Genomic DNA, 27,896 nt, shown 5'->3' on the forward strand with positions numbered 1-27,896 from the left:
AACGCATGGACGCATGGGGGAAAACAAGACACACTGGGGCCTGTGGGGACGTGGGGGGAGGGAGCGCATCGGGAAGAACAGCTAATAGATGCTGGGCTTAGTGCCTAGGTGACTGATGATCTGTGCAGCAAACCACCATGGCATACGTTTACCCAAGTAACAGACCTGCACATCTGTACATGTATCCCTGAACTTAAAAGTTGAGGGAGAAAAATTTGATAAATGTTTGCTGAAAAAAAGAAAAAATGGTTCTATAATTCTGTCATTCTTTTTTTTTTGAGACTGAGTCTTGCTCTGTTGCCCAGGTTGGAATGCAGTGGCGCGATCTCAGCTCACTGCAACCTCCACCTTCCAGGTTCAAGCAATTTTCCTGCCTCAGCCTCCAGAGTAGCTGGGATTACAGGCGCCCACCACCACACCCGGCTAATTTTTGTGTTTTTTAGTAGAGAAGGGGTTTAGCCATGTTGGCCAGGCTGGTCTCAAACTGCTGACCTCAGGCGATCTGCCTGCATTGGCCTCCCAAAGTGTTGGGATTACAGGTGTCAGCCACCACACCCAGCCAACTCCATCATTCTTAAAAAAAGTAAATACTAGTCTCTTTGTTGCACCCCCGCCCCCTCCCAAACCCCAGCTTCATTTATAGAAATGATTGATCTCTCCCCCTTGTTCCCATCCTGTTCACAGCAGCCTGGGAAGCAGTACCCACCCCACATCCTCTTTGGACCAGAAGCTGAGCTACACTAGATGTGTTGGGGCTAGTGGGTGAAAAAGGAACAGAGTGCTGTCCCTGCACTGCAGGAGTGTGTGTGTGTGTGTGCGTGGGGGTAGGGCACGAGATAAGTTCATTAAACCAATTCCTTCAATCTCATGCAGAGTGTGCATGAATGGGGTGAACATAGGGGCTCTGGGAGCATCAGGGAGGCTCACGGCATTCAGCCTAAGGGGTCAGCTGGGAGGAGACGCCCCCAGAGGTTTATGAAGCATGCGGAGTGAGGGAAATGGGGTTGAGAGGGGAAGAGAGCATAGGAGAGAAGGAAATCAGAGTGCTAAGCCAGCCAAGGCAGCTTGGGACCACATGGCCCTCCTTTGAGGATCAGAATTCCCAGTTCCTGCAGCTCATGTGAGAGTTTCCTACCAACCTTGTCCCCTGGTTATTTCTTGCTGTTGCTTTTTATGACTGCTACAAATTACAGAAAGGGTAAATATGTCTTTTGAAAAATTTTCAGTCTTTTCCTGTGTTAGTTAAAATGAAGGAGGAGAGAATTTCCTCCCTAAACAAGAGGTGGGGAATAGAGGGGAGTGCAATCAGGGTGTCCACACTCAGGCCAAGTCTGAGGATGCTTGGACCCAAGTCAGGGCTGGGGGGCAGGTAAGACAGGTAGACAGTAGGGACTGGGGTGGGGTAAAACGGAAGACTGAAACCTTTCCTGGGCATTTCTCTTCCATGCAGAAAAATGATGCTTGACCAACTCACCACACCAATGGAGAAATAGTTGTTCATGATGCTGTATGGGACCTGGTCCCCGTTTTCCACTTCCTCTCTGGGGATGACTTCCAGATGCCAGCGGTCCAGCATCACCAAGGGGCTCTGCTCAATGTCCTTGAGGATTTTTGTCAAGCTGCCCCCTTCATAACCTGTGGAGGACAGCACTGCATTTGCCACCACAGCAGAAAGGCAGTGTTCTTGCTAATGCACAGGTAATTGTCAGGGCAGGTGGACCCAGGGCATCTGTGATGAGGGGACACCCCACTGGGTCTGTGGGCTGGAGACACTTATGTCCCCTGGGCCACAGAGAAGGGAAGGACAACTGGGAGTAATCAGAGGCTGGGGGCGGGGGAGGGATGGGTGCTGGCTAAAGGTGGCAGGCCTGTGTAGCTGAAGCAAACCCTGGAGAAGCAGTGGGCTGGATGGCTGAGACTCTCCTTATGGGAGAATAGCAGATCCTTCCCAGCTGTGTCATGTGGGAGATGGTCAGTGTGGCAAGCAGAATTTTAAGATGGCCTCTCGGGCTGGGTCCTGCTTGCTCTGACAGTGCCCACCAAGCATGGCCGATCATTGAACACTGACCATTGCCCTGCCTGGTCTTGACTGATTCTCTGAATTGTCAGCCATCTGGAGTCCCCACCCCTTTTCTGGCCGGCAGCCTGATCTGTCTGCTCCATGTGTTGAGCTGAACATCTCCACTTTCTGGCGCAAGTGCAACTCCATGGGGCTACTCCAGTTTGCAAAGTTCTCTGCCCCCGATCTTATAAACTGGTCATCACTCTCTGTTTCCTCTTAGGGAAATTTCAAAATGAGTACCTATGGCCACGGGGCTTAGGATAATCTGAATGCTTCTAGTGACTTTAAGTAACTGGAGACGTAGCATTTCGGTCCTCAGTTTGTGTCCTAATTCAGAAGATCAGCCATCTGTGGGAGAGGGAATTTCATACAGAAAACATCTAAGTGAGCGCCTTCCTGGATGGGACTCTGGGGATGGGACACCTGAAACTTTGTCTTTACCCTGGAGTTGATTGCTTTCTACTTGGGAAAGCAGACTCTGAGGTGATGGTTTCAGGATGGTAGTAAACATGGGGGTGAGGGAGCAAAAGGCTCCCAGAGCCCAGAAGAGGGGCTTCTATTCCAGATTCAGCAGGGGATGGAGGGCAGAGAAAGGGTGATGGACTTGGCCTGATTGCAGAGCTGAGTATGATACTGCGGAATGTGATCCATGAAAGGGTAAGTTCAGCCTAGCTCTGCAGAGCACCTCTGCAGACTGGAATGCTCGTTCCCGGGGTAGCAGCACTAGCACGCAGACTCACCTCCTCCCCAGCGGAGACAACGGGCAAGGTCATTTCCTGTTCCAAGAGGCAGGACAGCCACTGGTGGATGCTTTGCAAAGTTGGCCTTATCTGCAAGACACACAGGAACAGAGAGCAGCCATATGCCATGGGACCGCAGGGTGTTCGAGTTGTCTTCTTATCCCTGATCTGCTGCTTGAACCCCTTCGTAGCAGTCTCTGTTTGGATACCACCCGATGGGAAACACACTACTTCCTAAAGCCATCTATCCCATCTGCAGCGTGCTAACCACCACTAATTGAGTTAAATCTGTCCATTTGTATTTTATATTGAGCTAAATCTGTATCCTGCAACTTGCACATGTTCATTCAAATTTCATCCTAAATCTGTCCTTTGGGGTGGCAGCATACACCCCAACACATTAAGGTGCATGTTTTTAATCCTTAATGATAATCAGCATTTACTCCATTTATCCCTCAGCCTACATTGCAAGGTATTATCTTCCTTCAGGTAGCTGAAGAAACATTGAGAAAGGGAAAGTGGTCTACAGCCATTCTACCCGGAGCGCTCAAGCTCATTCAGGAGCTTGAATGGGAGACAGGGAAAGTGATTCCAGAACCAGGATCCAAACCCAAATCTCTGCGGCTCCAAGTTCATCCCCTTCCCCTCTTCAGGGGCTAGGCAGGTGTAGAGATGAGTAAAACAGGTGGGGCTGTGACACCGGGGAATAGTGGGACATCGGACAAGTTGAAGATGCTCACCTTCAACTTTTCACCATGCGAGTTAAACGTTTAAAAACTAACATGAGTTAAACAAGCAATCATCCAGGTGTTATTTGGCCACCACAACCAGTGTGTCACTTCCACCACCTCTCAGAATTGCAAAGATGCAGATTCCTAATCGTTTCTCTTTTGTTGGTTGTGAAGGACATCAGACAGGACTGTCAGAGAAAACACAACAGATAGACAGTGGCGTATTGTCTAGCCTGGGAGAGCTGAAGAGGGCACAGGCATCCATCAGTCTTGGGGGCGGGGGAGTATGAGACCTCAGTGTGCACTGTGCCCCTGGATGTGAACAGTGTGATTGCGGGGTGGGGAGAGATGCAGGAATCAGCAGGTGAGGCTCAAGCTAGGGCTTCCCTGGCAAACTGGGAGCTCATAGGTCCTCCAGGGGGTTTGACCTGTATCAGAAATGGCGGATCACAGGCAAGACCCAGGACTGAGATGACCACTGGAAGGTCTGGGATGGAGAGGGCGGCGATGCAATGGCCTCTCTCATTGTCCTCAGAACACGTGATCAGAGCACTGCCTCCCTGCCTTTGCACAGGCAGCTCCGTTTGCCTAGAAGGCTCTTGATTCCTGTGCCTGCCCCTCACCCCTCTGTGTCCACCTCAGCAGGTCAACTGTCCCTATGGTGTTGAGGCCAGAAACCTGTATGCCGTCTTGGGTTTTTCCTTTTCCCTCACCCATCCATCCACACATCGCTTTCTATGTGCTGTCTCCTTAATAGCTCTCCAGGCAATCTCTTCCTCTATCCCCATGGTGATGCTTGAGTGCAGGTATGATCCTTCCCACTGGTACTGCTGCAACAGCCTCCTCTCCTCTCTCTCCGCCTCCGGTTCCACCCACGCTGTGGGTGTATTGCCCACACTTTCACCCAGAAGGGCAGTCCATGAACCACAGCCCCTCGCATTACCCACCGCTTTCACTTCTGGGTGGGGCTGTGTGGCTCCCCGTGGCCCCACGGCATGCCGCAGTAGGCCCAGGAACCAGGCTCTGCCGTTCTTCCGAGCCTCAGCCTTCTGCATATCCTGCCTCCCACGCAACATGTCAACCATTCTCAAGTGTTTTCACTTCCTTAAAGCACAAAGCTCTCTATTGCTCAGCTTGGAAGCTGCCTTTGGGAGGCTCTCCCTAGTTGCTCCAGTCTGGACCTGGTACCTCATCAGAATATTTCCTTAGCACCAGAAATGATCTCAATGTACTCTCTTGTCATTGTCTCCTCATTTGTTCCCTGAATGTATTGACACCTCCCGAGGGGGACTGGGTCTCCTTCTCACAGCGTCTTCACACATATTGACTGAAGCCTGCTATATGCAGATGCGGCGTTAGATGCTGCAGCTGAGAGTGGGCGGAAAAGCCGGGGCTTGGGTCCTCATGGTGCTTACCTGCTGTCTGGTGGGACAGACAGATACCAGTGAGGAATCCATGGAGAGAATGCATCATTTCACATTCACATTGGAAAACAGAGGGGCACTGTCGTATAAGAAGGTGCCTGAGGCTGGTGGGCGTGTCAGGGGAGGCTCCCCTGAGGAAGCCACGTGTCAGCTGAGATCTGGAGTGGAAGCTGGCTAAGCCAAGGCTGGCGCAGCATTGCAGACAGCGGGGCTGACTTGTGTGAAGGCCCTGAGGTGGGAGGGAGACTGGAACAGCCAGGGGTCTGAGAGATGGGCCGGGGCCTGAGTCCAGATGGAGAGAGACGGAGGTGGAAATAAGGCTGGAAGGCTGCGCCGCAGCTGGACCACCCTTTCAAGGGTTTTGTCTTTATCCTAAGAACAAGGGAAGCCACTGGTGTGTATGCCCATCAGGCAGCCAGTGACGTCCAGGAAAGACGGCTCCGGCTGTAGGGCGAGAACAGATCAGAGAGGGGACCACGGCGGGGCACTGGAGAGCATGGAACAAGTGCTTAAATGAGAGTGATTAGATGAACATCTTACGCACTTATCCCTTTTACTTCTGCTTTTTTCTCTTTGGGCCACTAACCTGTGGAAAAAAAAAAACCCTAATGTTTCTTCCTCCTTCTGTGATCTTCCTTCTTTCTGTTTTGAGCAGCTTCTTGGTCTGTGTCCTCTGCGGATGACCGGCACAAAGCTCTCCGCCAAAGCCTGCTTTCTCCCTCATGGTGGAGAGGGAGCTGTGTGACTGGCCCAGTGCCGCAGCCATCCACCCTCTGCGGATCAGTTGTTCCTTCCTTGGCTCCCAGAGGACTCCTCCCTCCTCCCACAAACAACTCCAGAGCCCAAGGTGACAGGAGAGCGTGGGTGGCTGCTTGGCAGGGCTGTGTCCATGGCAACCAAAGCGCTTGGGGGAGTGGCGGGTGGCAGGTGCAGTCCTGCAGCCTTCTCAGACGGCTCGGTCTCTACTTACAGTCCCCAGAGGCACAGCCTTCTCTGCCCTGGTCATGGCCCAGTCCTGGCCTATCACGGACTCCCCTCTTCCTCTCATCTCCCACATCCGGTCTGTCAGCAAAGCTTATTGCCTTCACCTTCTAAAGATATCCAGAAGCTGGCCACTTCCCACCACCCCTCCGTTTCTGCTGTGGTCCAAGCCCTGGACATCTCTCCCTTGGATTGCTGCAGTGGCCTCCTAACTGATCTCTTCCTCCCTCTTCCCTAATCAGTCATGTTCCTCCTTCGCTCGAAACCACCCAATGTCCTGGGGCCCTCCCAGTACAGAAGCCATAGTCCATATCATGCCCTGTGTGTCCTAATCACCTGTCCCCTCATCACCTCCGCTTCATCCTCTGTAGCTTTTCTCACATCCACTCTGCTCTGTCCTGCCTCCAGCAGCCTGGCCTGCTCCAACTGCACGGTCTTTGCTTTTGCGGTTGCTTCTGCCTGGACTGGCCTTCCTCAGGCATCCACGTGGCTCACTCCTCCGGATCTCCATGCAAATGTTGACTTCTCTGTGAGGTGTTAGATTGCAGCCTTGCGCTCCCTTTGCCCCTTCCCTGCTGTATTTTAAACACCTACTGACATACTATGTCTCACTCATTTAATTGTTCATTGCCTGTCTCTTTCCTTTAGACGGTAAGCTCCATGAAAGTGGAATTTTTGTCCATTCGTTCACAGCTGTATCTCTAGTGCCCTGGGGAGAGCTTCTTGTGCATCACGGTGCACAGGCTGCATTTGTGGAATGAAGAATGGAGAGCCCTGGGCTCGTCGTTCAGGGTCAGTCTCTGACTTGATGACCATCCTCCCGGGTGCTCCTGGCTGTTTTCTTGTCCTTACATTACATTTTGCGGTGTTTGTCTGGGTTCTCTAGGGTTAGATCTTGACTCTGCTTCCATCCCAGAATTTCGGAGTCAGTTTCCATCACTTACTAGGGCTACGTGTCCAAGGACCTACAGACGCAGGTAGAGCTAGGTAGAATTGAGGCTAGCAGCCTTCCAGCCTGGGCCTTTTAATCTATCTGTACTGTCCTGGACACAGCTCAGTGTGGTCCTTCTTTGCTTGCACTGACCTGTACTTTGCAGATGCGTTTTTCTGGACTCAGGCTCCACGTGTTTATCTCAGGTGATTTGTCCCAGGCTATGATCTATGCTTAGTTCTCTGCCCTTTACCCACCCCAAAGGATCTGCCCAGAATTCCGCTCTTGTCCTCCTCCCACTCCCCAAATCTGGCCTGTCCTGTCACTGCCCAAACCCCAGCCATGACAGATCTGCTTTAGAGGCAAGGCCTGAAATGAAACTGTTATCTCTGCATCTGTGGGAATCATTCCATTGTTTTATTTCTTTATTTTTTTCCACCCAGAGCAAATATTTAGTCAAGTGTTGGTCCTAGGGAAGATGCAAGGACGAACAGACATGGCTCCATGTCTCTTTATTTCTTATTGCCTTCTGCTGATTGTAAATATGCTCACTATAAATAAGCAGCAAAGGCCCTCTCGGCCCGTGCTTACCAATGCAATCCAAAATCCAGCCGACTGTCCCATCTCCGCCACAGGCCAAAACACGGAAGTCTGGAGTATCACGGAAAAAGTTCAGCCTGGAAAGAAGAAAGGCCGAAATGGGCTTGTTACGTGTGGTTGCGGCTGACATTGATACATGTTGAGTCAGAGTCTCCTCTGTTCCCCAGGAGTATGTTAAGACCTCAATTCCTTCTGGGGTCGGAAGGGCCCCTCAAGGTTCTGAAACCAGAGGTTACCATACAGGGCCTTGAATATGCAGCAAAGGCCCAGGGGCCATCCTTGTGCAAGGAGGATCTGACTCAACATTCAACACAAATGGATAACGGTGTTCTAGAAATTCACTACTGGTTATGCAGAGGAGTCCAGGGTCTGTGCATTTTGGCATCAATGCAAATAGCCCCCGATGTTCTCACTCCCCTCGGGCCCTCCTGACACTGCCCTGGTAAGCGAGTCGCACCGAGTTTGCTGAACTTTCACTTCACTCTCCTGTGGCCACACTGAGTGGACTGACGCCCTTCTCTTCTCAGGAGCCTTAACCTTGGAGAGCAGCGCGCTTAACCTGGGGTCCATCAACCTCCAAGGGTTCTGTGGATTGGATTCAGAGGGCCATGAACTTGGAGGAGAAAATATTACGTTCTTGTTTTCCCTGAGCTCAAACTGAACTAAGTAGTGTTTCCTTCAATTCAGAATGGAGGCAACAAACCACAGAGGTATGAACGATACCCACGACTTCGTCAGCGGTCAAAACACAGGCGTGTTAGTGTGTCATTACGGTTATGGCAGATGCCTCATAGTAGCGTCAGGCTTATCACTGCTTGGAATTTGCGGTAGTTATCAGACCCACTTCTGGGTCTTCCTATTTAAAGTATTGGTGAAGCTCATATATTGAGTGATATTCTCATGTCACTAATTTGTTTTACTGTTTTAATAACTATTTTTTAGATACAGTTTCCCTGGTCACCTTTTATTATTTCATTTTATGCATTAAGAAATATTCCAAGAGGGGGTTTATATGCTTTACCGGACTGCCAAGGGGGTTCCTGGAACAAAAAAGAACCTCTGCTTTAGGACGAATGTGACCTGCGGACACCTTAAGGGTGGGACTTGGGAAGCCGAAGGTCAGTATTTCCAATCTGCCCAGCCTGGCAGTCTGAGAAGAGCCTGGAGCTTTCAGAGTCACTAATGCCTGTGTAGGCAAATGAACATTCTTTCTCTTCCACTTCTCTTTCAGAACTCTCCTCTCTCGGGAAGTGAATTCTGAACAGAGACGCGCTCCCTGCAGCTGGCAGCCTGTCCGATTACAGAGTGACATGCACAAGACAGACACTCGGGCACGTCAGCCCTGGAAGTAGCCACCTGGCACTTCATCCCAGGTAAAAACGATGTAGAATACATGAGAGTACGCTGGAGGACGGTATGCATGCTTGAACAGTGGGCTGGTAAAGGTGTCTGTGGGGTGCTGCTCCGTCACAAGGCCCTGCTGTACAGCAGGGACGGCAATCGTGGTGACCGTGATGGCAGCTGCAGCGGTATCCAGAGGTGGGCTCTGTTCTGAAGTTAGTTTTACAGGTCAATCATGGCAGGGGTACTGAATTTGACTTAGGTTTCTCTCTTTTAACTGGGCCTTATACTACTGCTGCCATGAATAATAGCTTTGGTGTTAGCCAGTCAAAGACAGGGTCAGATTCCCTTTTCAGAGTCCTTACCCCAGCCTCTCTGAGGGGCCTTGCTGAGCTCGGAGGAGAAGTCCTGGTTAGGAGGTTGGGCCAAGTGGCTGTGTGCTGGACAAGCCAGCCCAGTGAATGCAGACAGCCCCGGGTCCAGGGCTGGCCAGCAGAGGGCTCTCGAGCCCCGGCCCAGACTGGGAGGAGACCCAGGCTTTCCCTGCCTTCTAGCCCAGGTGCTGGAGGGGCCCGCATCCCAGGGACATGCAGCTCCCCATTAGCCACCGCGGACACAGGGACCAGGCCTCCCACCAACTCTGTTCAACCCCATGCTAACCAGCAGAGAATAACCAATGAGTCAGTGGCAGGATGAGCAAAACAACCTCAAAATCAAATGATTTAGAAGACAAAAGTGATTCCATTGGGCAAGTAATTGTCTCCATCCTAAAATGCTCCCACAGTGGAACACCAAGGCAGAACTCTGAGTCACTGTATAGATTTCCAAACTGCTGACTGACAATGATAAGAAAACTTTCTCTTCTCTGATGATTCAGTATGAAGACGCCAGCTCACAGAGCCTTGCAAATAAGTTAAAATCATTTACCAGCCTGTTCCTCCTGTCAATCAAATGAATGGTGTGTGCCATTTTCCCCTCTTATAAAATCAACAACTTTTTCTGAGACAAGCTACAGGAAGCCACTTCTCACACAGAGTTAGCCTCCATGGGCATCCCGAGCATCTCCAGGAGTGAGAGTAGGACGGGAGAAAAAGCAGAGACAGGGAGTAAAATGGCAGGAAGGGACACGTCGAGAGATGACAGATAAAAAAGGTGACAAAAGAGGCATCTTTGGCCGGACGCGGTGACTCATGCCTGTAATCCCAGCACTTTGGGAGGCCAAGATGGGCGGATCACGAGGTCAGAAGATAGTGACCAGCCTGACCAACCTGGTGAAACCCCGTCTCTGCTAAAAATACAAAAACTAGCCATTCTGGTGGTGGGTGCCTGTAATCCCAGCTATTTGGGAGGCTGAGGCAGGAGAATCACTTGAACCCGGGAGGCAGAGATTGCTGTGAGCCAAGATCATGCCACTGCACTCTAGCCTGGGCCACATAGTGAGATTCTGTCTCAAAAAAACAAAGCAAAACAAACGAACAAACAAAAAGGCATCTTCATTTGAGACTGAAAGGGGAGGGGAATAAGGGACGAAGAGGCATCCTCATTAGAGATTAAAAGGGAGGGGAGAAATAAGAGGTAAAGACTGTGATCTCCATACCCTGGAGTAGGCCCCCCATTGTCCAGGTTGAAAACTTGTTTGGGGTTGAGCAGATAGTGGAATTTCCGAAGAATTCTATGGAAAAAAAAAGAAAAGGAGGGAGAAAGAGAGACAGAGAAGGAATATGTCATCGTGAGAAGTCACATTAGGGCAAACACCTCTGGAGCCTACTGGTGGCAGGGAAGAGGGCTCAGTGAAACCCCAGAGGGGAGGGCACTGCCTGCTGAGCCTAGCGTCCAGGCTCCACCTGGCATCACCCACGTCATCACTCCCAGTTCAGAGCTGTGCTACCAACCTAGACTCTGGCTCCTAAGCCCAGGAGCATCACCCCTTGCAAAGAGGACAAGGGAGAGAAACCCAGAGAACAGAACTTTCATTCTAAAGCTTTATCCTCTGCAGAGACCTTCTCCCAAATGTTCTGTATGGTCTAGGCAGTGGGATTCTGCCGTCTGTAGACTGTACAAAAGCATCCAGGACCCCCCTCCTCCCCAGCCTCCCCAGGGAGAGTCCCCCTGCAGTCCTGGGATCAGGAGGAAATGCAGAAGGTGGCGTTGGGCAGGGGAGGGCTGAGAGACTGTGGCCGCACCCAGGCCTGCTTTCCCAGCTCCGGCTTGTAACTGTCAGGTCAGTTCAGGAGGGTGTCCTGCCCCATGGATGGGAGTGGGGGTCTTCCTCATTCTTGCTTTAACTCTGCTAACTATTCTTTTTTAACCTGGATTCCAGATCACGATGCCATCTGTTAATGATCCTGGAATTGGGAGGTAGGGCTGCTTTACCCATTCTCTCCATCCTCCTGTTCTGTTGAACAATTTTTAGCCACCACTGAACTGGGCATTTCAGCAAACGGATGAGGTGGATGCCCTGGGTTCCCATGGGTGGTGGTAGCCCAGGAGGTCCTAATCAGTGCCTCCCATCCCCGCAACTCTTAAATTAAGAAAAGGCCTGAGAGGCTAGGAAGGCACAGGCATCTCAGAGCATGGTCTAACCCTTAATAATGGCTCTATTCTCACCTGTGAGAGGAGGAAGGATAATTAACGCCATTTTACAGAGGAGGAAACTGACGACCAGGGACATTAAGTCACACGGGCCAGGTTATAAAGTGGCAGGTGGCAGTGCTGGGGTTTGTCTGCTTATCTCCACAGCCTGCTGTGTTATTGCCAAGGGGAAGAAGCGCCTGAGTCATGTTGCCCTAGTTGCTCCGCTTTGAAAAAGAAGAGAACGTACCTTTCTCCTTGTCTCCCTCCACTCTTGGGGTTCACCAAGACCAGCAGGGGGTGGGTACCCGGTGTGGGGATGATCTTATACTTGAAAGGTAAAAGAAAAAGAAATTAGCTCTGCTTCATCCAATCAGAGAGTGAGATGAGAGCTGAAGCCAAGGCAGCTTTGGACAGGCAGATGAGATGCAGGAGGAGAGGCGGTCAGGGAGGAAGGTGCTTGTCCACTGGTTGAATTTCCTAAGGGGCTAAGTAGCCAAGTGTCTCCAGTTTGAATGGCCTTTCAGTAGTGTTGATGACAGTGAGAGTTTGAGGTCAGGATCAGCGATGGGACAATGGTGCTGTAGCTTTGAATCATTCAACAATGATGTGGCCTTGTGCCTACAGCACAAGATTACATTTTGTGGGAGACATACAGTCTTAGAAAGCACAGCTGTCTGATCTTGCACGTAAGTGAAATAGCACTCATGGCGTGAACCACTGCTTCCACCCTGGCCCCTTCCAATGCTCATTCCCAGCCGCAGTTTGCCCCCTGCACCCTGGCCCCACATTTCTCACTGTCCAGTGGTTCCTGTTGACTGGATGTCTCACTATCAGCACAAGCTCAGCATGCTTCAAACCTGACCCATCTTCTCTCCCTATGAAACTCGGCCTTTCTCCTGGTTCCCTGTTTCTTTTATTCATCCAGCCAACCAAGGAAGCTCCTGTCCTGCCATGTCTTTCCATGAAATGTCCCTTTACCTCTGGCAGCTGCCACTGCCCCATGCTTGGGCCTTTCCCACTCCAGGTAAGACCTGCACGCCATCCTCACACGGTTCCTTCCCAGAACACCAGGTCAACCATGCCACTCTTGCTCAAAAACTTTTAAGGACAACCTCATTATTAAAGGAGTGGATTTTGTGGCTAAAATGCAAATCTCCTAACATGGCATGAAAGGCCTTTTCAGTCTAGCCCTATCTTACTGCTGTCTCCTAATTCCTGCTAACCTTCAGCTGCAGGCACAGCCAAGTCCTGCTGTTGTTGCTCTGGTAAGTCTAGCGTGTGTCTCTTGCATTTCCACCCATGTATCTGCTCATGTTGGTTTCTTCTTCCATTCCATGCCCTGAAAAGCCCACTTCCTTCTTTGCAAACTCTTAACAAAACAAAACAAAACAACTAGCTGGGCATGGTCACTCACGTCTGTAATCCCAGCACTTTGGGAGGTCGAGGTGTGCGGATCATGAGGTCAGGAGTTCAAAACCCGTCTGGCCAACATGATGAAACCCCGTCTCTACTAAAAATATAAAACTTAGCTGAGTGTGGTGGCATACACCTGTAATTCCAGGTACTCAGGAGGCTGAGGCAGGAGAATTGCTTGAACCCGGGAGGTTGAGGTTGCAGTGAGCTGAGGTTGCACCACTGTACTCCAGCCTGGGCGACAGGGCAAGACTCCATCTCAGAAAAGAAAAAACAAAACAAAACCAAAAAACAGAAAAACCAACAACAGAAGCCTTCTTATCCTCGGGGCTCAATTCAAGAGGCACCTCCTCTATGAATTCTCCTTGATCATTGCAACTAAAACGATTGCACTTGAAACATGTACTATCTTCTGGAGTTTCTTTTGTTGTTGATTTGAATTTTTTTTTTACTTTCTTAGGTAAATGATTCAAAATTATCAACTGGATTTTAAATGCATTGGGAGCGGAGTGGGGTGTGTGAAACTCTACTACCAAGGACCTTATAGCACCAGACACAAGAGTGGGTGCTCAGCAAATATTTGTGGGCTCAGTGGAAGGATACACCAATGCAGATACGCAGCTCTGCTCCATATTCAATATGTAATGCCTGCTTTTCCAGATCTCAAGCTAAAAGTCCAGCAAACACAGTGCCATGTTGTTTGAAAAGGATAGTACCATTCCCGATGATTTTAAAAAACGGTCTCACCTGCTCAGGGTGACTATGTGACACCCAGAAGCATCTTGGAGGCTGAGGAAAAATCCCTCACCTCTGGAGATGATATTCAACGTATTTAACAGCCAACCCTACAGCGTGGGCTCTGCTCCATCAGATGCAGGACAACCCGAAGGCTGCCTGCCCTAAACAACAGGCATAGAGGTGTCGGGCGTGCGTGTGTGTGTTTCCCACCTTGCTGCCCTTCTAGATGTCTAGAGCTTTCTCACATATTAAGGTTCTCCCCTCATTCTGCCTTGTTTCACTTCTTTCTTTCTTCCTTTTTCCTTCCTTTCCTTTCCTTGCTTCTTTCCTTTCTTTCCTTCTCTCTTTCTTTCCTTTCTTTCTCTGTTGCCCAGGCTGGAGTGCAGTGGCCAACCTCCACCTCCCAGGTTCCAGCAATTCCCCTACCTCAGCCTCCCTAGGATTACAGGTGCCCCCGCCCCCACACCACTCCCAGCTGATTTTTGTATTTTTAGTAGAGACAGGGTTTCACCATGTTGGCCTGGCTGGTCTCGAACCCCTGACCTTAGGCAATCTGCTGCCCGCAGCCCCCCAAAAAGCTGAGATTACAGGCCTGAGCTATCATGCTTGGCCTGTTTTACTTTTGAAAACACACGAATCTGTGTGTTCTCATTGAATCTCACAGCACCTCTGGGAGGGGCAGGGCACGGTTGACTGTGCCCCTTTCAGCAGAGGAAACTTGAGGCTCAGAGGCAGAGGAGGTGGTGCTGGTTTCCAGTTTCCTTTCCTGGTACTCTTTGTTCCTCACCAGACTGCCTTCCCTGCATTCCTTGGAACTCCGTGGAAGGCACAGAAAATGTTCATAGGTGAACCCAAGTGAAAAAATGAGTTCTTAAGTATACATTTAAGGATTCAGAAGAACTTTTGGATCTGGTTAGCTTCATTCTGGCAGATCATGTTCTGGAGACAGCTTGGCAATCTTGGAAAACCCATTGTCTATTTTTAGGCCACATCTTTGGTATTATTTAGGACATCTGCAAATTAAAGTTTTATGTAACTTGTTCCTAAAATAGTGATAAAGCCCAAGAAGACCAGCAATGGGATCAGCCAACCTGTCCTCTCACCGCTTGCTGAGAGTGTGGCTGTCAAAGGCAACTCCAGAGGCCAGAAATAAATGCCCTGCTGGGTGATTTAATTGGTCAGATGAGAAGGCAAATGCTGAGATGCTTTTCTACCGAACCCGAACCCCGTCCTCCCCGCCACAGCCCTGGAACAACTTAGAAGCAGCAATCAGGCTCAGTGCTCACTGAGGTACCTGCATTACAAGTTCGCCCTTGGCAGACACGCAGCCATCAGACTTCCCACCTGGCCTGTCCTGTGAGAAGAAAGGAAAGACAAGCATCTTTTGGAAAAAGAAGCCTAATACAAAGAAAGTGATCAGATGAAAAACAAATGGCTGACGTAAAGAAAGAGATTAGAAAGCTAGTGTAGTATGGAGAGGCGATTTTCAACATGGGGCTTCTGATCTGAAGAAAGAAATGTATCCCTAGGAGTTTTTCCAGGATTCTCCAAGCCTCTGCCATCACCAGCTCTGACTTTACCTTTGAGGCAAGGGACATGGTGGGGAGCACTGAAATTGGCAGAATTCCACTTGGTTGATTTAGAAGCTTGAGCTCTGAGAAGCAAGTTTGTAGACTTGGCTTTTCTGCTGAGCACTAATGATATGATATTGTCATTTTTGCTGGTTTATCTTGTTTTTCTAATGTTTATTTTACTGAGGCTTTCTCACATATAGCAAAATGCTCACATCGAAATTACACAGCTTGATGAATTTTGTATACAGGTATGCCCTGGCAAATACTACGTCTTCATATGGGTTTTGCCTGGCTTTTGAATTTCATATACATGGAATCATAGAGCATATCTTTTTCTGAGTCTAGCTTGCTTGGCTCAGCATTATATTTTTGAGACTCTCCATGTTTTTACTTTGTGCATAGCTGCTTCTTCTCCATTGCAGTGTAGTTTCCAATTCTGTGAATGCCAGAAGCCGATGTGCCTCAGTTTATTCATCTGTTCTGTTAACGGTCAGTTAACTTGTTTCCAGTTTTTAACTGCTATGAATGAAGCTGCTATGAGCATTCTCATGCATGTCTTTTTGTGGAATAGATGCTTGTACTTTCCAGGTAGATGCACTGGAGGATAATTGCTGGGTTATGGAGTTTGTATATTTCTAATACAGTAAATATTGCCAAACGGCTTCCCAACGTGTTGGTTTTTCTTTTTTTTGAGACAGAATCTTGCTCTGTCACCTAGGATGGGGCGCAGTAGTGTGATTTGGGCTCACTGCAACCTCCACCTCCCAGGTTCAGGCAATAATCCTGCCTCAGCCTCCCCCGTAGCTGGGATTACAGGCAGCCACCATCATACCAGGCTAAGTTTTGTACTTTTAGTAGAGATGGGGTTTCATCATGTTGGCCAGGCTGGTCTCAAACTCCTGACCACAGGTGATCCGCCCGCCTCAGCCTCCCAAAGTTCTGGGATTACAGGCGTGACCCACCACGCCCGGCCTTTTCTCAGGTTTTTAATGAGAAAGAAGTAGCTGGTCAAGTTAAGAGTGAGATGTGAGGAATCAGTGGCACTTGCAGCATTTTTAAGATGGAAAGTGGGCAAAGTTAAGTGTTTGGTGCTTGTTTGAAAGAGGAGTCTCCAACACAGGTGGCAGGGTTGGGGGGGGGTTAAGGAGCTTAATTTTGCTGCTTTCATTTCCAAATAGGGCTGAGACATCCAAGTGAAAACTCAGGAGGTGGAGGGAGATAGGGACTGGATGTGGCAGGGAGGTTGACAGACTCCCAACCTGTCAACCTGGCTGTGCACAGGTGGTGACTGAGGATCCTTGTGCTGTGCACTGCCTGCAAGAGGCTTAGAACAAATGTGCTTTCCTTGATGGGTCATTTCAGAGCATTCGGGGTGGCCCGCAATTGGAAACAGTATAGTCAGAGAAGTGTTCTCTCAAAATCTGATCTGTGCAGTGCTGACCTCTTTCAGGCACACACCAAAAACACAAACCCAACGGAGAGGAGCAGAAAAGATTAACGACTGGGCACTGGGCTTAAAACCCAGGTGATAAAATAATCTGTACAGCAAACCTCCGTGACACGTTTGCCTGTGTAACAAGCCTTCCCATGTACCCTGTAACCTAAAATAAAAGTTAAAAAAATAAAACACAACCCCCAAGAGTTATCAGGGAAGCCCTGTGAGGAATGTGAATGTCCAAAAGCTGCCTCCATCTGAAAGGGCAGCCTGGAGAAGCTAGAGCCCTCTCCGGGGCAGGAGCACTTACCCGGGTGACGGGACATATTGAGGTGGGCAGCAAGATGTGATCTCTGAGTTCCCCGCCGTCACACAACGTTGATAATTCACACTTGCGGTGAAACTGGGCGGAGAAATGAAAAGGAGAGTGAGCGAAAGTGAGCGAAGAAACATCAAACATGAGGGTGGAGAGGTTTGCAGGAGAGGTGAGCTGTCTAGTGCTCCCCAAATCCTGATGCACTACTGGCTTTGACAGTACTGCTGTGTGTGTGTGTGTGTGTGTGTGTGTGTGTGTGTGTGTGTGTGTGTGGTTAAGGGTGCAAAGTCTGCCATGGGCAGAGAAGGAGGCCAATGGCTACCGAAGTGACACTGTCATGAGCTGGTCTGTGACCCTTCAATGTGGCACCCTGTGTTGATTCCAGAGACCCCTTGGATATGTGCTCTCCAGGCTCTGAGACTCTGGCAGGAGGGAGATCTTGATGAACAAACTCATGGGTGGCTGAGAGTAAACATTGTGACTCAACCTTTGCACTCTGAGAGCTCTACGGTCTCCTTTGGAGAAATCTACACTTTGAGGCTGATACCTGGGGAAAGGACAAGAGCTGGCACTGGGTTTTGACAGGCAGGCTGGCCAGCGCAGAGGCTGCCAGTGGTAGCCGGGTGTCCAGTGGGGCTGTGGACTCTAGCATTGCTGTGGCTGGTGGCAGCAGGCCCAAGCCTTTGGCCCAGGCAGTGAGGCTGCTCTGAGGAATGTGCCTTTAGGGCAGTCATCCCCTCTCATGATGCTCCTGTTGTCCAATTCTTCTCCCACTCTGTCAGTGTCCCTTGCCCCAGGTGACACCCAGGTGAAAGAAGTTCATGGTCAGGCCTGCTGATCCCAGCTGCCAGGCCACACAGACAGTGGACTGGCCAGCTTCTTCTTCAGCAGTCCTCACTCCCCTGGTTCAGGAGTGCTCTCTCTGGGCAGCTTGGTGATTCACTGGAGCACCATTAGGCCGAGGGTATTGAATGGGGGCTGTGGGGTGCTCCTAGCCTCACCCCTCTGGCTCCACTCATGCCCTCTGGCGGGATGTCCACTGCTCCTGGGCTGCAGCTTGGGCAAAAAACCAAAAAAAAAACCAAAAAAAAAAAACACCGAAAAGAAGCAGGGCCACCCTGGGCATCAACCCACCGTCATCCGGCACCACACGCAGTGCCGCGCGGTGACACTCTGGTAGCACTTGATACTTTTGTGGCACCGGTCACACTTGACGGAGGAGTTCCCTTCCACCCATGCGTGCTGCATTACCTGCAGGAGGGAAGCGAAGGGTGCCAGGGAAAATGGCAGAACCATGCCCCCCGGGGCCCTGGGCTGGAGGAGAAGGATCTGGGAGGCGACGCTGGGGAGCCAGAGGGACTCTTTCCTATTTAGTGGATGCTTACTGGATGTTGGGCTGCTTTGCCTAATGGCACGATGTGGTTCCTTCCTGCCTGACCGCCATTATGCCAATCAAAGGAGATTAAAAACCCGCTTTGCCACATTTTGAGCAGCTCAACTGCCCTGGCAGGCAGGCCTCCAAGCAGCATTTGTCTGGCAGTCCATCTGTTTGTCTTGCAGAACTCCTGCAGAGTGATGTGTTTGTATGCGCCCTCTTCTGGAAGGCAGCATGGTACAGAGGAAGTCTGGAGGACTTGGGTGGGCCACAGACAAATCTGGTTGGAATCCCTTTGAAGTGGTGGCCTTTGGCCAGTTCTTAGACCTCTCTGAGTCTCAGGTCCCCGACCGGCAGAAATTTGTATAAGAAGTCCCACCTCTGGGGTTACTGGGGCAACGCAATGAGGTAGCACGTTTGGAAGGTCCTCCCTAGTCCTATCCCAGCCCTTTGGGGTACCCAAAATTGCATAATGTCCTTCCCCTTCCTCAGCCTTAGCTGCCCATTAGAAGCACCTGGGGGAGCTTTTAGGAGTAGTAATTCCCAGCCGACACTCCAGACCAAATAAATAGGAGTCTTTGAGGGTGGGACACATGAGTAATCTGTTTTAAAGCACTCTGGGTGATTATCACGTGCAGCTGAGACTGAAAAGCACTCTAGAAGGAAATTAGAGAAAAAGTCCAAAGAAATGAGAGAGGCCCCACTGGTGCTTTTCACACCTGGTTCCTGGGGAGCTGGTTGTATCTGCTCCGTGATCAGGAAATACCACCAGGGCAGGCTGGGCACTTGGAAACAGGTGGGACAGAGGGAATGTTTGCATGTGTGTGTCGCTGCAGCTAAAGCAACAGCAGCTTACTAGTAACCCCACTATCCAGGAGGCTGAGCTCTCAGTTCTCTCCCCCTGGAATTCTACAGAACTCACACGTTTCCACCATGGTACCCCAAATAACAGAAGGAAGTGGATATGGACTCTAGAAGGTGGGGGACATACCCTGAAGTGCCTACCTGCAAGCGCAGTGTTAGAAACCCATGAAATATTTGCATGATTCTGTCCAGGTTTGTATTAAATAAGAACAAATGTGTTTTTTGAGACAGTCTCACTCTGTCGCCCAGGCTGGAGTGCGGTGGCATAACCATAGCTCACTGCAGCCTTGACCTTCCCCGCTCAAGCTCAGGCTCCTGAGTAGCTGGGCCTACAGGCACATGCTGCCACACCAGGCTTATTTTTGTATTTTCTTTTTGTAAAGGCAGGATCTCATCATGTTGCCCAGGCTGGTCTCTAACTCCTGGGCTCAAGCTATTGGCCCTGTTCAGCCTCCTAAAGTGCTGGGATGGATTACAGGTGTGAGTGACTGCACGCAGTCCAACGATAAATGTTTTAAATGACTTAGCAATTAAGTTGCTTAAGGCCTCCCCTAAAAATGTTTTTGGTAAAATTATTGCTCCAGAAGATCTGTCACGTTTGGTTGGTAGCTTATCACCTTGTGCCTTGCACTTCTGAGGGTGTAAAAAACTTGGTTTGTTCACCCATCTGTCATCCACGTGGCCACAGTGAATTTGCTCTGAGATTATTATTTCCATTTTGCAGAGGAAACAATGACGGTTTCAGAGAGATTAAGTGACTGGCCCTAGGTTCCCAGCCTGGCGAGCGGCCAAGTAGGGTTTCCTAGCCAGGTCTTCTGACCCCAAGTCCAGGGCTGTTTTCCCACCACCACGTTGCCTTCCCCATTAATGCTCTTTGGGATCTGAGATGGTGAAGGACTGGGGTTGCTCCTGCAGGCTGAGAAGGTTGTGAGTGTGCCCTGCTGGCCTCTCATCGGCCTCACTCTGTTCTCTGTGTGACAGGTGGCCAGAGTGTAGGCTTAGGGCCTGCGCCCAGCAGGCATACCACGTGTCCCGGTGAAAGGCATGGACATGGAGTGGGGCGTGCATGGGGTGGTGCAGAAGGCATGGATGAGAGACCATGAGGTGTCCATGGGGCATGCACACAAGTCCTAGGAGGCACCTGTCTCTCCCAGGAGTCCTTCTGCAGGAGGGCTGGGTACCACTCTTACCTGCCAACCATCTCCTAACTCACACTCCTCCGTGGAATCTTCCCTTTGCAGGAAGGCAAAGTATCCTTTCCCTGCTAATTTCGAGGGAAGTCTATCTCCAGACTTGGTGAATGGCACCACCCAATGGCTGAGTTGGAAACCTGGGAGCCATCCCCTGCCTCTCCCCTCTCTCTCTTCCACTGCATCCCCATCACCACATCCTGGTGGTGGTACTTCCAAATCACCTCTCAAGCTCTCCCTTCATCTTTCCTCCTTTAGCTAGCGTGACAGTCAAAATACTCAATAAATAACTGGCACAGCCCAGGGGACCCTCAACACAGGACTGCGCTGCAGCAGTGAGTGTGCAACCCACCCCAGTTGGGCCCTCAGCGCAAGTATCGGAAGAGTTTGATTTCATCTCTCCCCTGATTTCTCTCCCACAGCACACTCAGAGCTATTAACCTAATTCACAAACTCAATCACATCTTCATGTGCTTGAAGCCCTTCAGTGGCCCCCGGCTGCACAGGTAACACCTTTCTAACTCCTTGGCTGGCCTCACAAGACCTGCTCCAGGCCAGATCTCACCACTTTCTGAGTGCCTCTCCCACCACTTTCCTTTAAGCATCCTCTGCTCCAGCCATGCCACACTAAGTATGGATCCCGGAAGAAGCCATGTCTCATGCCTTTACACACGGCTTCCTCTTCCTGGAGAGTCTTGTTCTCGATGCCTCATGAAGTCCTCTCAATTTGTGTTCGTGACACAACTACAATGCCTGCTCCTTGTGCAGCTCGCCCTGTGCTTCCACTCTGCCTTCCACACAGCTGTGTTGTTGTAGCACACATCTCACTACTGTTCTCTCCCCCTAGAGAGCACAGTTGTCCAGCATCTCTTACAACCCCTGGACCCCCTAGCACAGAGCCTGGCACATAGCGGGCACCAGGAAGGTGCTGAATGGATTGGTGGATGAACGGGATGGTTTACGGGTGGTCCTCAAGGCAGAGAAGGGACTGGATAAAGCTCCCAGAGCCCCTTCCTGCCCAGGAATCCATGCTGATGGGCATGCTGCCTGGATGAGGCGTGCAGTAGAACAAGGCAGTAGATGTCACCAACCTCGCCACTCCTTTTGGCTTTTGAGTACGTTTTGACACACCCAGGAATGTTTTTGGATACACAGCGTTCGTGGACAGTGTATTTACAGTCTGAAAAGAAAAAAAAAATCAAGGCAGGTGCTTGTGAATGACCACGTAGGAGAGCTCCAGCCACCCTCGCACCCCAGCCAATGCCTGTACCTCCCTCTGAATGGCTCGTGAGGGGCAGGGGACACAGGAGCTGGGCTTGCCTAATGGAAATTCAAAACAGCCTCCAGTTGTTCTTGGAGAGAGTCCCCGGCTATCTGCTGCGGCTGTGCCTATACTTGCCCCACTGCCTTCCTCTGTGGGCAGTGAACGCGGCAGGACACATCCCCAGAAAGGCGCTTTTTTGAAGAGGAGCATGTGGCATCATCCTCCTGGCTATGCCAGTGCCACGGTATCCCATGCCGGAGACATTGGAGAGTGTGTCGAAAGGCCAGGGCTTTTTAAGGCTAGGCAGGCTCCGGTGACAATCCACATGACCTTGGGAAAATTGCTTTACCTCTCTGACATTCAGGGTTTTCTGTAAAATGGGAAGAACATGGGCTCTCTTTCTCTCTGCAGGGATGTTGCAGCGTTACATTGTGTAAATAATTATGTGCCTGGGTCAGAGCAGCTCTTCCACACATTACTGCTGTGGTTGTCACTACCATTATGTGAACAGCAGAGGCCCATGGGCCTAGAACTTCATGGGAACGAGACTGATCTATAAAATGTGGGTGAGAGCTGGGTTTGAACTGGCTCTGGGGAGACTGGTGGACCCCTTCTTTAGCCCGCTGATGCTTGGTCTTTGTGGACAGTGGACCCAGCTCTGCCAAGGCGACTCTCGTGGCTGAGGTCACTTGCTGCCTAATTCACACGTGCACGTTGGATAAAACAATTCGACCTGGACCACAGCCAAGGGGCCTCCCTGCAGCAGCAGCTCCCTGGTCTCTGATGGGTTCAGGCTGATGCTGCTGTCCACATCATGGGGCGGGGGGGGGGCAGGGCTCCGTGCACCTACATACTTGGGTGCGTGGCACGGCTTCTTGCTGCAGCCCCTCTGCCCTCTGCTCCTGCTCCGTGTCTCCTTCTTTCCTACCCCTTCTTACCCTTTTCCCTCCATCCCTTTCTCCTGTTCGCCTTTCCTGTCTTCCTCTCATTTTTCTTCTATCACTTATCACTTGTAGTTTTTTCCACCTTTCTACTGTGACTTTAATAAAGAAATTAAAAAGTGAAACAACTAGAGTTTTGATTCCCATTGCATTTACAGAATTCAAAATGCTTTTTTTTTTTTTTTTGAGACGGATTCTTGCTCTGTCACCAGGCTGGAGTGCATTGGCGCAATCTCAGCTCACTGCAACCTCCACCTCCCGGGTTCAAGCAATTCTCCTGCCTCAGCCTCCCAAGTAGCTGGGACTGCAGGCACGCGCCACTACACCCAGCTAATTTTCGTATTTTTAGTAGAGCTGGGGTTTCACCATGTTGGCCAGGATAGTCTTGGATCTTTCGACCTTGTGATCTGCCCACCTCGGCCTTTCAAAGTGCTGGGATTACAGGCATGAGCCACTGCCCCCAGCCTATTGTTTTTTGTTTTTGGAGTGCAGTGGTGCAATCTCAGCTACTGCAACCTCTGCCTCCTGGGCTCCAGTGATCTTCCCACCTTAGCCTCCTGAGTAGCTGGGATTATAGGTGCATGCCACCACACCCAGCTAATCTTCTTTTTAAAGTATTTTTAGTAGGGACAGGTATTTCCCAACAAATATTTCTGCATGTTGGCCAGGCCAGTCTCAAACTCCTGGCCTCAAGCAATCTGCCTGCCTCCGCCTCCCAAAGTGCTGGGATTTCAGGCATGAACCACTGTGCTTGGCCCCAAATGCTTATTTATTTTTAAAAAATAAAGTTTCCTCTGAACATACCCCAAATAAATATTGACTGGAAAATCCAACTAAAATTAGTATGAGATGCTTTTAAATTATGTGTAGACTTTAATAATTTTACCTTGGGGGTCAGTGGCCCATAAGAAGCCTCCAATAATATTCCAAGACCTGTCTGTTGGACTTGGGTAGAGTAAAAACAGGACATGAAGGCCCTGCTTTATTCCATGCTGTGGGAAAAATATGGGTGGTCCCTCAAGCTGCAAAGCAGAAATACCTACATTTTCCCTGGAGTGGATCAACCAACTATGTGCAGAGCAAGATGGTGCCTGGGAAGGAGGTTCGAAGGAAGTTTACTCACAAGTGCAGCACAGGCCTTGCTTGCGAACGCCCATGAGCATGATATGGCAGAAGTTGCAGTAGGTCGGTTTCTTGAAATGCTTCATGGTCCAGGCGTGCCGTCCATCCCCTTTGGAGCCCTGCAGGGGTTATAGGAGGTGAGACCCCGAGCTGGCAGTCCTGAGACGGAGGAAGCCAGGGGAGGCCTCCTGCATGTTATTCCTTTTCCTAAATAAGACTCTTGTAATATTTGGAAGATGAGTAATTCATATATATATATATAACCATTTTAAATACAAATAGAAACAAAGTTCTTTGTGTGTGTTTTAAAAATTAGCAAATATTAGAAGCAAGAAACATCTGAATGGGAGTATGTATATGTAGGATGAAACTAACCCTGTCCCACATAGAAGCATAAACTGAACAACAATCTGATCTTTCTTCTTTCCTTCCATCCCTCCCTCCCTCCCTCCCTCCTCTCCCTCCCTCCCTTTCTTTCTTCCTTCCTTTCATCCTTCCTTCTTTCCTTGCTCTTTCTTTTCTTTTTCTTTCTCTTTCCTTCTTTCTTTCTTTCCCTTCCCTCCCTCCCTCCTTCCTTCCTTCCTTTCTCTAGCTATCTAAAGATCCTTTAAGTGTTTGCAACCTTTGACTTACCAGTCTCTCCTCTTAGGCTTCATTCTAAAGAAATAATTTCTAAAAAGCAGATGAGCATTTTTGTGCCCTGTCAGATGCTTAATCCAGTGTTATTTAAAATTATGTAAAGTTGGAAATATCCTAAAGGTCTCAAAATTACCAAAAGGCTAATTGTCGTACATCATCTGATGTAATATTAGGTGGCAATCAGCGAGATATTTATAAGACTATCCAGTGGCGTGGGAATGTGCTCATGATACAATGCTAAGCGAATGTATCATGAATGCCAATTGATGATATGTTATGATCTCAGTTTATATAATAGATCTTCGACGGGAAGAAGTTTCACTAACCTGTTAACAGAAGTTGACTAGAGCACTATGGATTGACTGTATTCTCTCATTTCTACTTTCTTCTGTGTGTTCCAGACTTTTTACAGTGTGCATGTACTAGTGTTATAATCAAGAGGAAGTAGTTTAGTAAAAACAATGAATTCCTCCTATCAACTTTTTGTACACAGATGGAATAGTAAAAAGACAGACAGAGAGAGGATTAAGCCATCGCCTCCTGACTTTGCTAAGAAGTGAAATCATCTCCATCCACTAGATACACCAAGCCTCACACAGTCACACACCTTCCCTGGACCACATCTCCCACCTCCCACGCCAGGGGAGCCCAGCACGGCTTTAGGCTGTGGCTTCAGCAACTTCCCTCCTGCATATGACGTCCCTGAACTTTTCTCATAGGCTCCATCGCACTCTTGGGGTGGTTCTGTGAGCAGTAAACACTGCGGTAAGGTGATGAGGATCAATGGTCATGGATGTAAAGTCCAACATGCCGAACTCAAATGCAATTCTTACTTCTGTGGTGCGTATGCATTTGGGCTGGTCAGTGCAGCCAGACCTCAGTGTGTGTCCAGGCTTGTTATGATCTCCAGAGGAGATCAGATTCTTTTCCAAATGCTGGCTTCCTCCTCTGGGCCGGAGAAGCTCTTTTCTTCTCATTACCTCAAACCCTGCTTCTTCTAGGACATGAGTTTTATAGAATTAAAACCCTCTTATCTAATGGTCTCCACTTTAGTAAATACATTCACAAATTGATAATGCTTCCTCAAAAGATGGATTCATTCATTTACTCATCTCACCAACATCTACCTCAAGGGATTTTTGTAAGAATAAAATGACATCATGTAAGTAAAGCTTCTAGTTGAATGCCTGACACATTGTGAATCTAAACTTTCATTAAGTTCTTACTCCATTCCAGATGCTGGGAGACACAAATAAGCTAAAAAATGTTTATTGACATGGAAGGAGGTAGACTATTCCTATTCTAGAAATGAGAAACAGAGGTTTGGAGAAGTTCTGTAACTAGCTCAAGCCCACACAGATAATGAGGGACTGAATGAGTAGTGAAACTTGGGTCTTTTGCTGGCCAGAGTCCGTGCTTTTTCCAACCCTCTCGTCTACCTCACAAGCCAGGGTTTTCCTGTATGGATAGAAGGAAAATGATAGAACTCTTCAGCGGACATCTTCGTGTAGCCCAAAGGACTGTCAGTGTATCTGAAAACACCTCTAGTAGCTGAGTCAGTTAGCTGATCCCCCTTTCTCAGTGACTGTTTCTATAGATATAAGTGTGTGGACCGGGACTTGGGATAACGTGATGCCTCTGCTTGGGTTATAGCACCATCATGTGGCTCTTTCCTTTCCACATGATGGTGGCTGCAGCACGTGGGAGTTACCTTCCTTGTGCTCTCCAGGTTTTATGCTGCTGCTGTGATTTCCCTGGGAGACAGTCTGTTTTGCAAACATCTCATTCAGTGATTTCCCCAGACTCTTCAGGGGTTGTATGCGGGTTTTGAAAAAGCTGAACAAGCAATGGACTTTTAAGACATGGATGGGGGCTTTCTCCAAAACCCCAAATAGTCAATGTTGAAAACTTTGTAAGTACATACTTAAAAATAAGAGCATAAAACTCTTGATTAATAAAACTAAACTTGCATTTGCATTCATTGGCCACTTTCCTGATGTCAATGAGAGTTTTCTACAAGGCCGATCTGGCATGTAGGGGAGACACTGGGGAGAATGCTGAGGAAGCAGATGGGCTCTCCTTTCTCCAGCCACAAAACAGTGGGTCTTTTCCACTCAAAGAGTGGGTGGTATTTTGAACCTCAGCAAGTTCAAAGTAGAACAGAAAATGGAAATTGGTTCCCTGTAACTAAAATGTCCCATCTCTATTTCCTAAATGAGAAAAAACCTGGTGTTTTGGAACAGCATCCAAGCAGAACTTCCATTTTGATTTGAGTATAATCTTGAGTCAGTAATGTCAGCAGAAAGTGTATCTAACTTATCTGAGCCCTTCCAGTTCCTGGGTCACATGGGTTCTGGTACGTACAGTTTCCTGGCAAGGGATCATTAGATGAGAGGGGTAATGTGACTGAGTGAAGGGGATGACCTCTGGTATTAGTTCGGTGTATTCTTGGGCAAGTTCCTTTACCTCTCTGGGTCTCAGTTTATGAAACAAAGGGGATCAACCAGGGAGGGAACCACAAAGATCTTTTCCAGCTTGACTTTCTAGGGTTCTAAGGGACAAAAAGGGGGTCATGTAGCTCCTGATTCCTTGATTTCTCCTTAGCTTTTGGAAAGAACTGGACATACTAAGAAATGACTGCAAGATTCTTAGTTCTTGAATTTTAGAAATGGAGGCTCAGCTTTAGTCCTGAACTGAAGAGCTATGAAATGGAGATATTACAGGCAACTCAGTCAGCTAGAGGCACTTGCTGCTCTGTTACTCTCTATGGAAGAATCTCAAAGAAGCGTAATCTTTTGAGATCTGTAATCTCAAAGTAGTGTTGTTACACAACCTGTGTGACTGGTAAATGCTTAATGTCACTATTTGTGCTTCTACTTGTTTCAGCCTCCCCTACCTCATGTATGGAAGTGAGTTCACTTGGTAAGTAGGCGGAGAATACAGTAACTGGGTCAGATGAAGGTATATATAACCACTGGTTTCACATTAAGCCTTTACACATGTGCCCTACTCTGATTAAATGGGAGATTTGCCTAACACACCTGGAACTTTCTTTCATTTGTGTTTTTGATCAAGCTGTTCTCCAAGCCATAAACTCCGCTTCTATCCCCCAAGTTGATCCCATCCTTGAGAGGCAGATCAAACATCCTCCAGGTCTTTCCACCTGCTCTCTATTGTCCAGAATGGGACATCAAAATCTCACTCGTTCTTCAGGGACAAGTCAAACACTTTCCAAGGTTTCTTCCCACTGGCCTAACTCTCATGTGTGGGATGTTACAAAGTGCAGTGTCTTTGGTGTCAGAGACAAATCCTCACTCTTCCTTTTGCTCCTTAGGCTCACAACCTCAGTTTTCCATCTGTGTAAATTGGGACAAAAATATTTACCTCATCTGGTTGTTCTGATTGTTAAATAAGATACCGTTCACGGAAACCACCTCAACAACAGATCAGTATTTTCTCCTCTCTTCCTTCGTTCTTTCCTCTCTCCCTTCCTTTCCCAATCCTCTTAGCGTGTTTTAAACCTAATTGGTTGAAAAGACAGAATTCTTCTTGGCAGTTTTTGTGTCCTTTGCCTGGTTGAGTATAAGGTTCTTGCAGGCTGATATCATATCTATGTTCCTTCATGGTGTGCAGAACAGTAT

At 49.0% G+C, this 27,896-nt stretch overlaps 1 protein-coding gene and 1 long non-coding RNA gene across 6 annotated transcripts in view; one reads left to right on the forward strand and one right to left on the reverse strand.

Annotated features, from left to right (window-relative positions):
* The window catches only part of DGKG (diacylglycerol kinase gamma), a 209,497-nt gene that overhangs the window by 97,850 nt on the left and 83,751 nt on the right, over positions 1–27,896 (reverse strand). For 3 of the 5 annotated variants that reach the window (XM_037741965.1, XM_017538415.2, XM_037741964.1), the window contains 10 exons: positions 23,618–23,735; positions 21,381–21,469; positions 17,995–18,111; positions 16,855–16,947; positions 14,830–14,889; positions 11,632–11,711; positions 10,408–10,482; positions 7,461–7,546; positions 2,803–2,892; positions 1,475–1,635 (listed from right to left, as the gene is read on the reverse strand). In XM_037741965.1, coding sequence (XP_037597893.1) covers positions 1,475–1,635; positions 2,803–2,892; positions 7,461–7,546; positions 10,408–10,482; positions 11,632–11,711; positions 14,830–14,889; positions 16,855–16,947; positions 17,995–18,111; positions 21,381–21,469; positions 23,618–23,735 — 969 coding nt within the window. The remainder of the gene's footprint in view (positions 1–1,474; positions 1,636–2,802; positions 2,893–7,460; positions 7,547–10,407; positions 10,483–11,631; positions 11,712–14,829; positions 14,890–16,854; positions 16,948–17,994; positions 18,112–21,380; positions 21,470–23,617; positions 23,736–27,896) is intronic. The other 2 variants (XM_017538417.2, XM_017538416.2) reach the window with 2 other exon arrangements.
* Positions 4,784–15,428, forward strand: LOC108311110. The gene is made up of 6 exons (XR_005201813.1): positions 4,784–5,191; positions 5,613–5,804; positions 6,587–6,762; positions 8,701–8,842; positions 12,310–12,408; positions 14,588–15,428. It is a non-coding gene; the product is annotated as an uncharacterized LOC108311110 (long non-coding RNA).

Source organism: Cebus imitator, unplaced genomic scaffold (assembly GCF_001604975.1).
Source record: "Cebus imitator isolate Cc_AM_T3 unplaced genomic scaffold, Cebus_imitator-1.0 Scaffold111, whole genome shotgun sequence".
In the NCBI taxonomy this organism is placed as follows: domain Eukaryota; kingdom Metazoa; phylum Chordata; class Mammalia; order Primates; family Cebidae; genus Cebus; species Cebus imitator.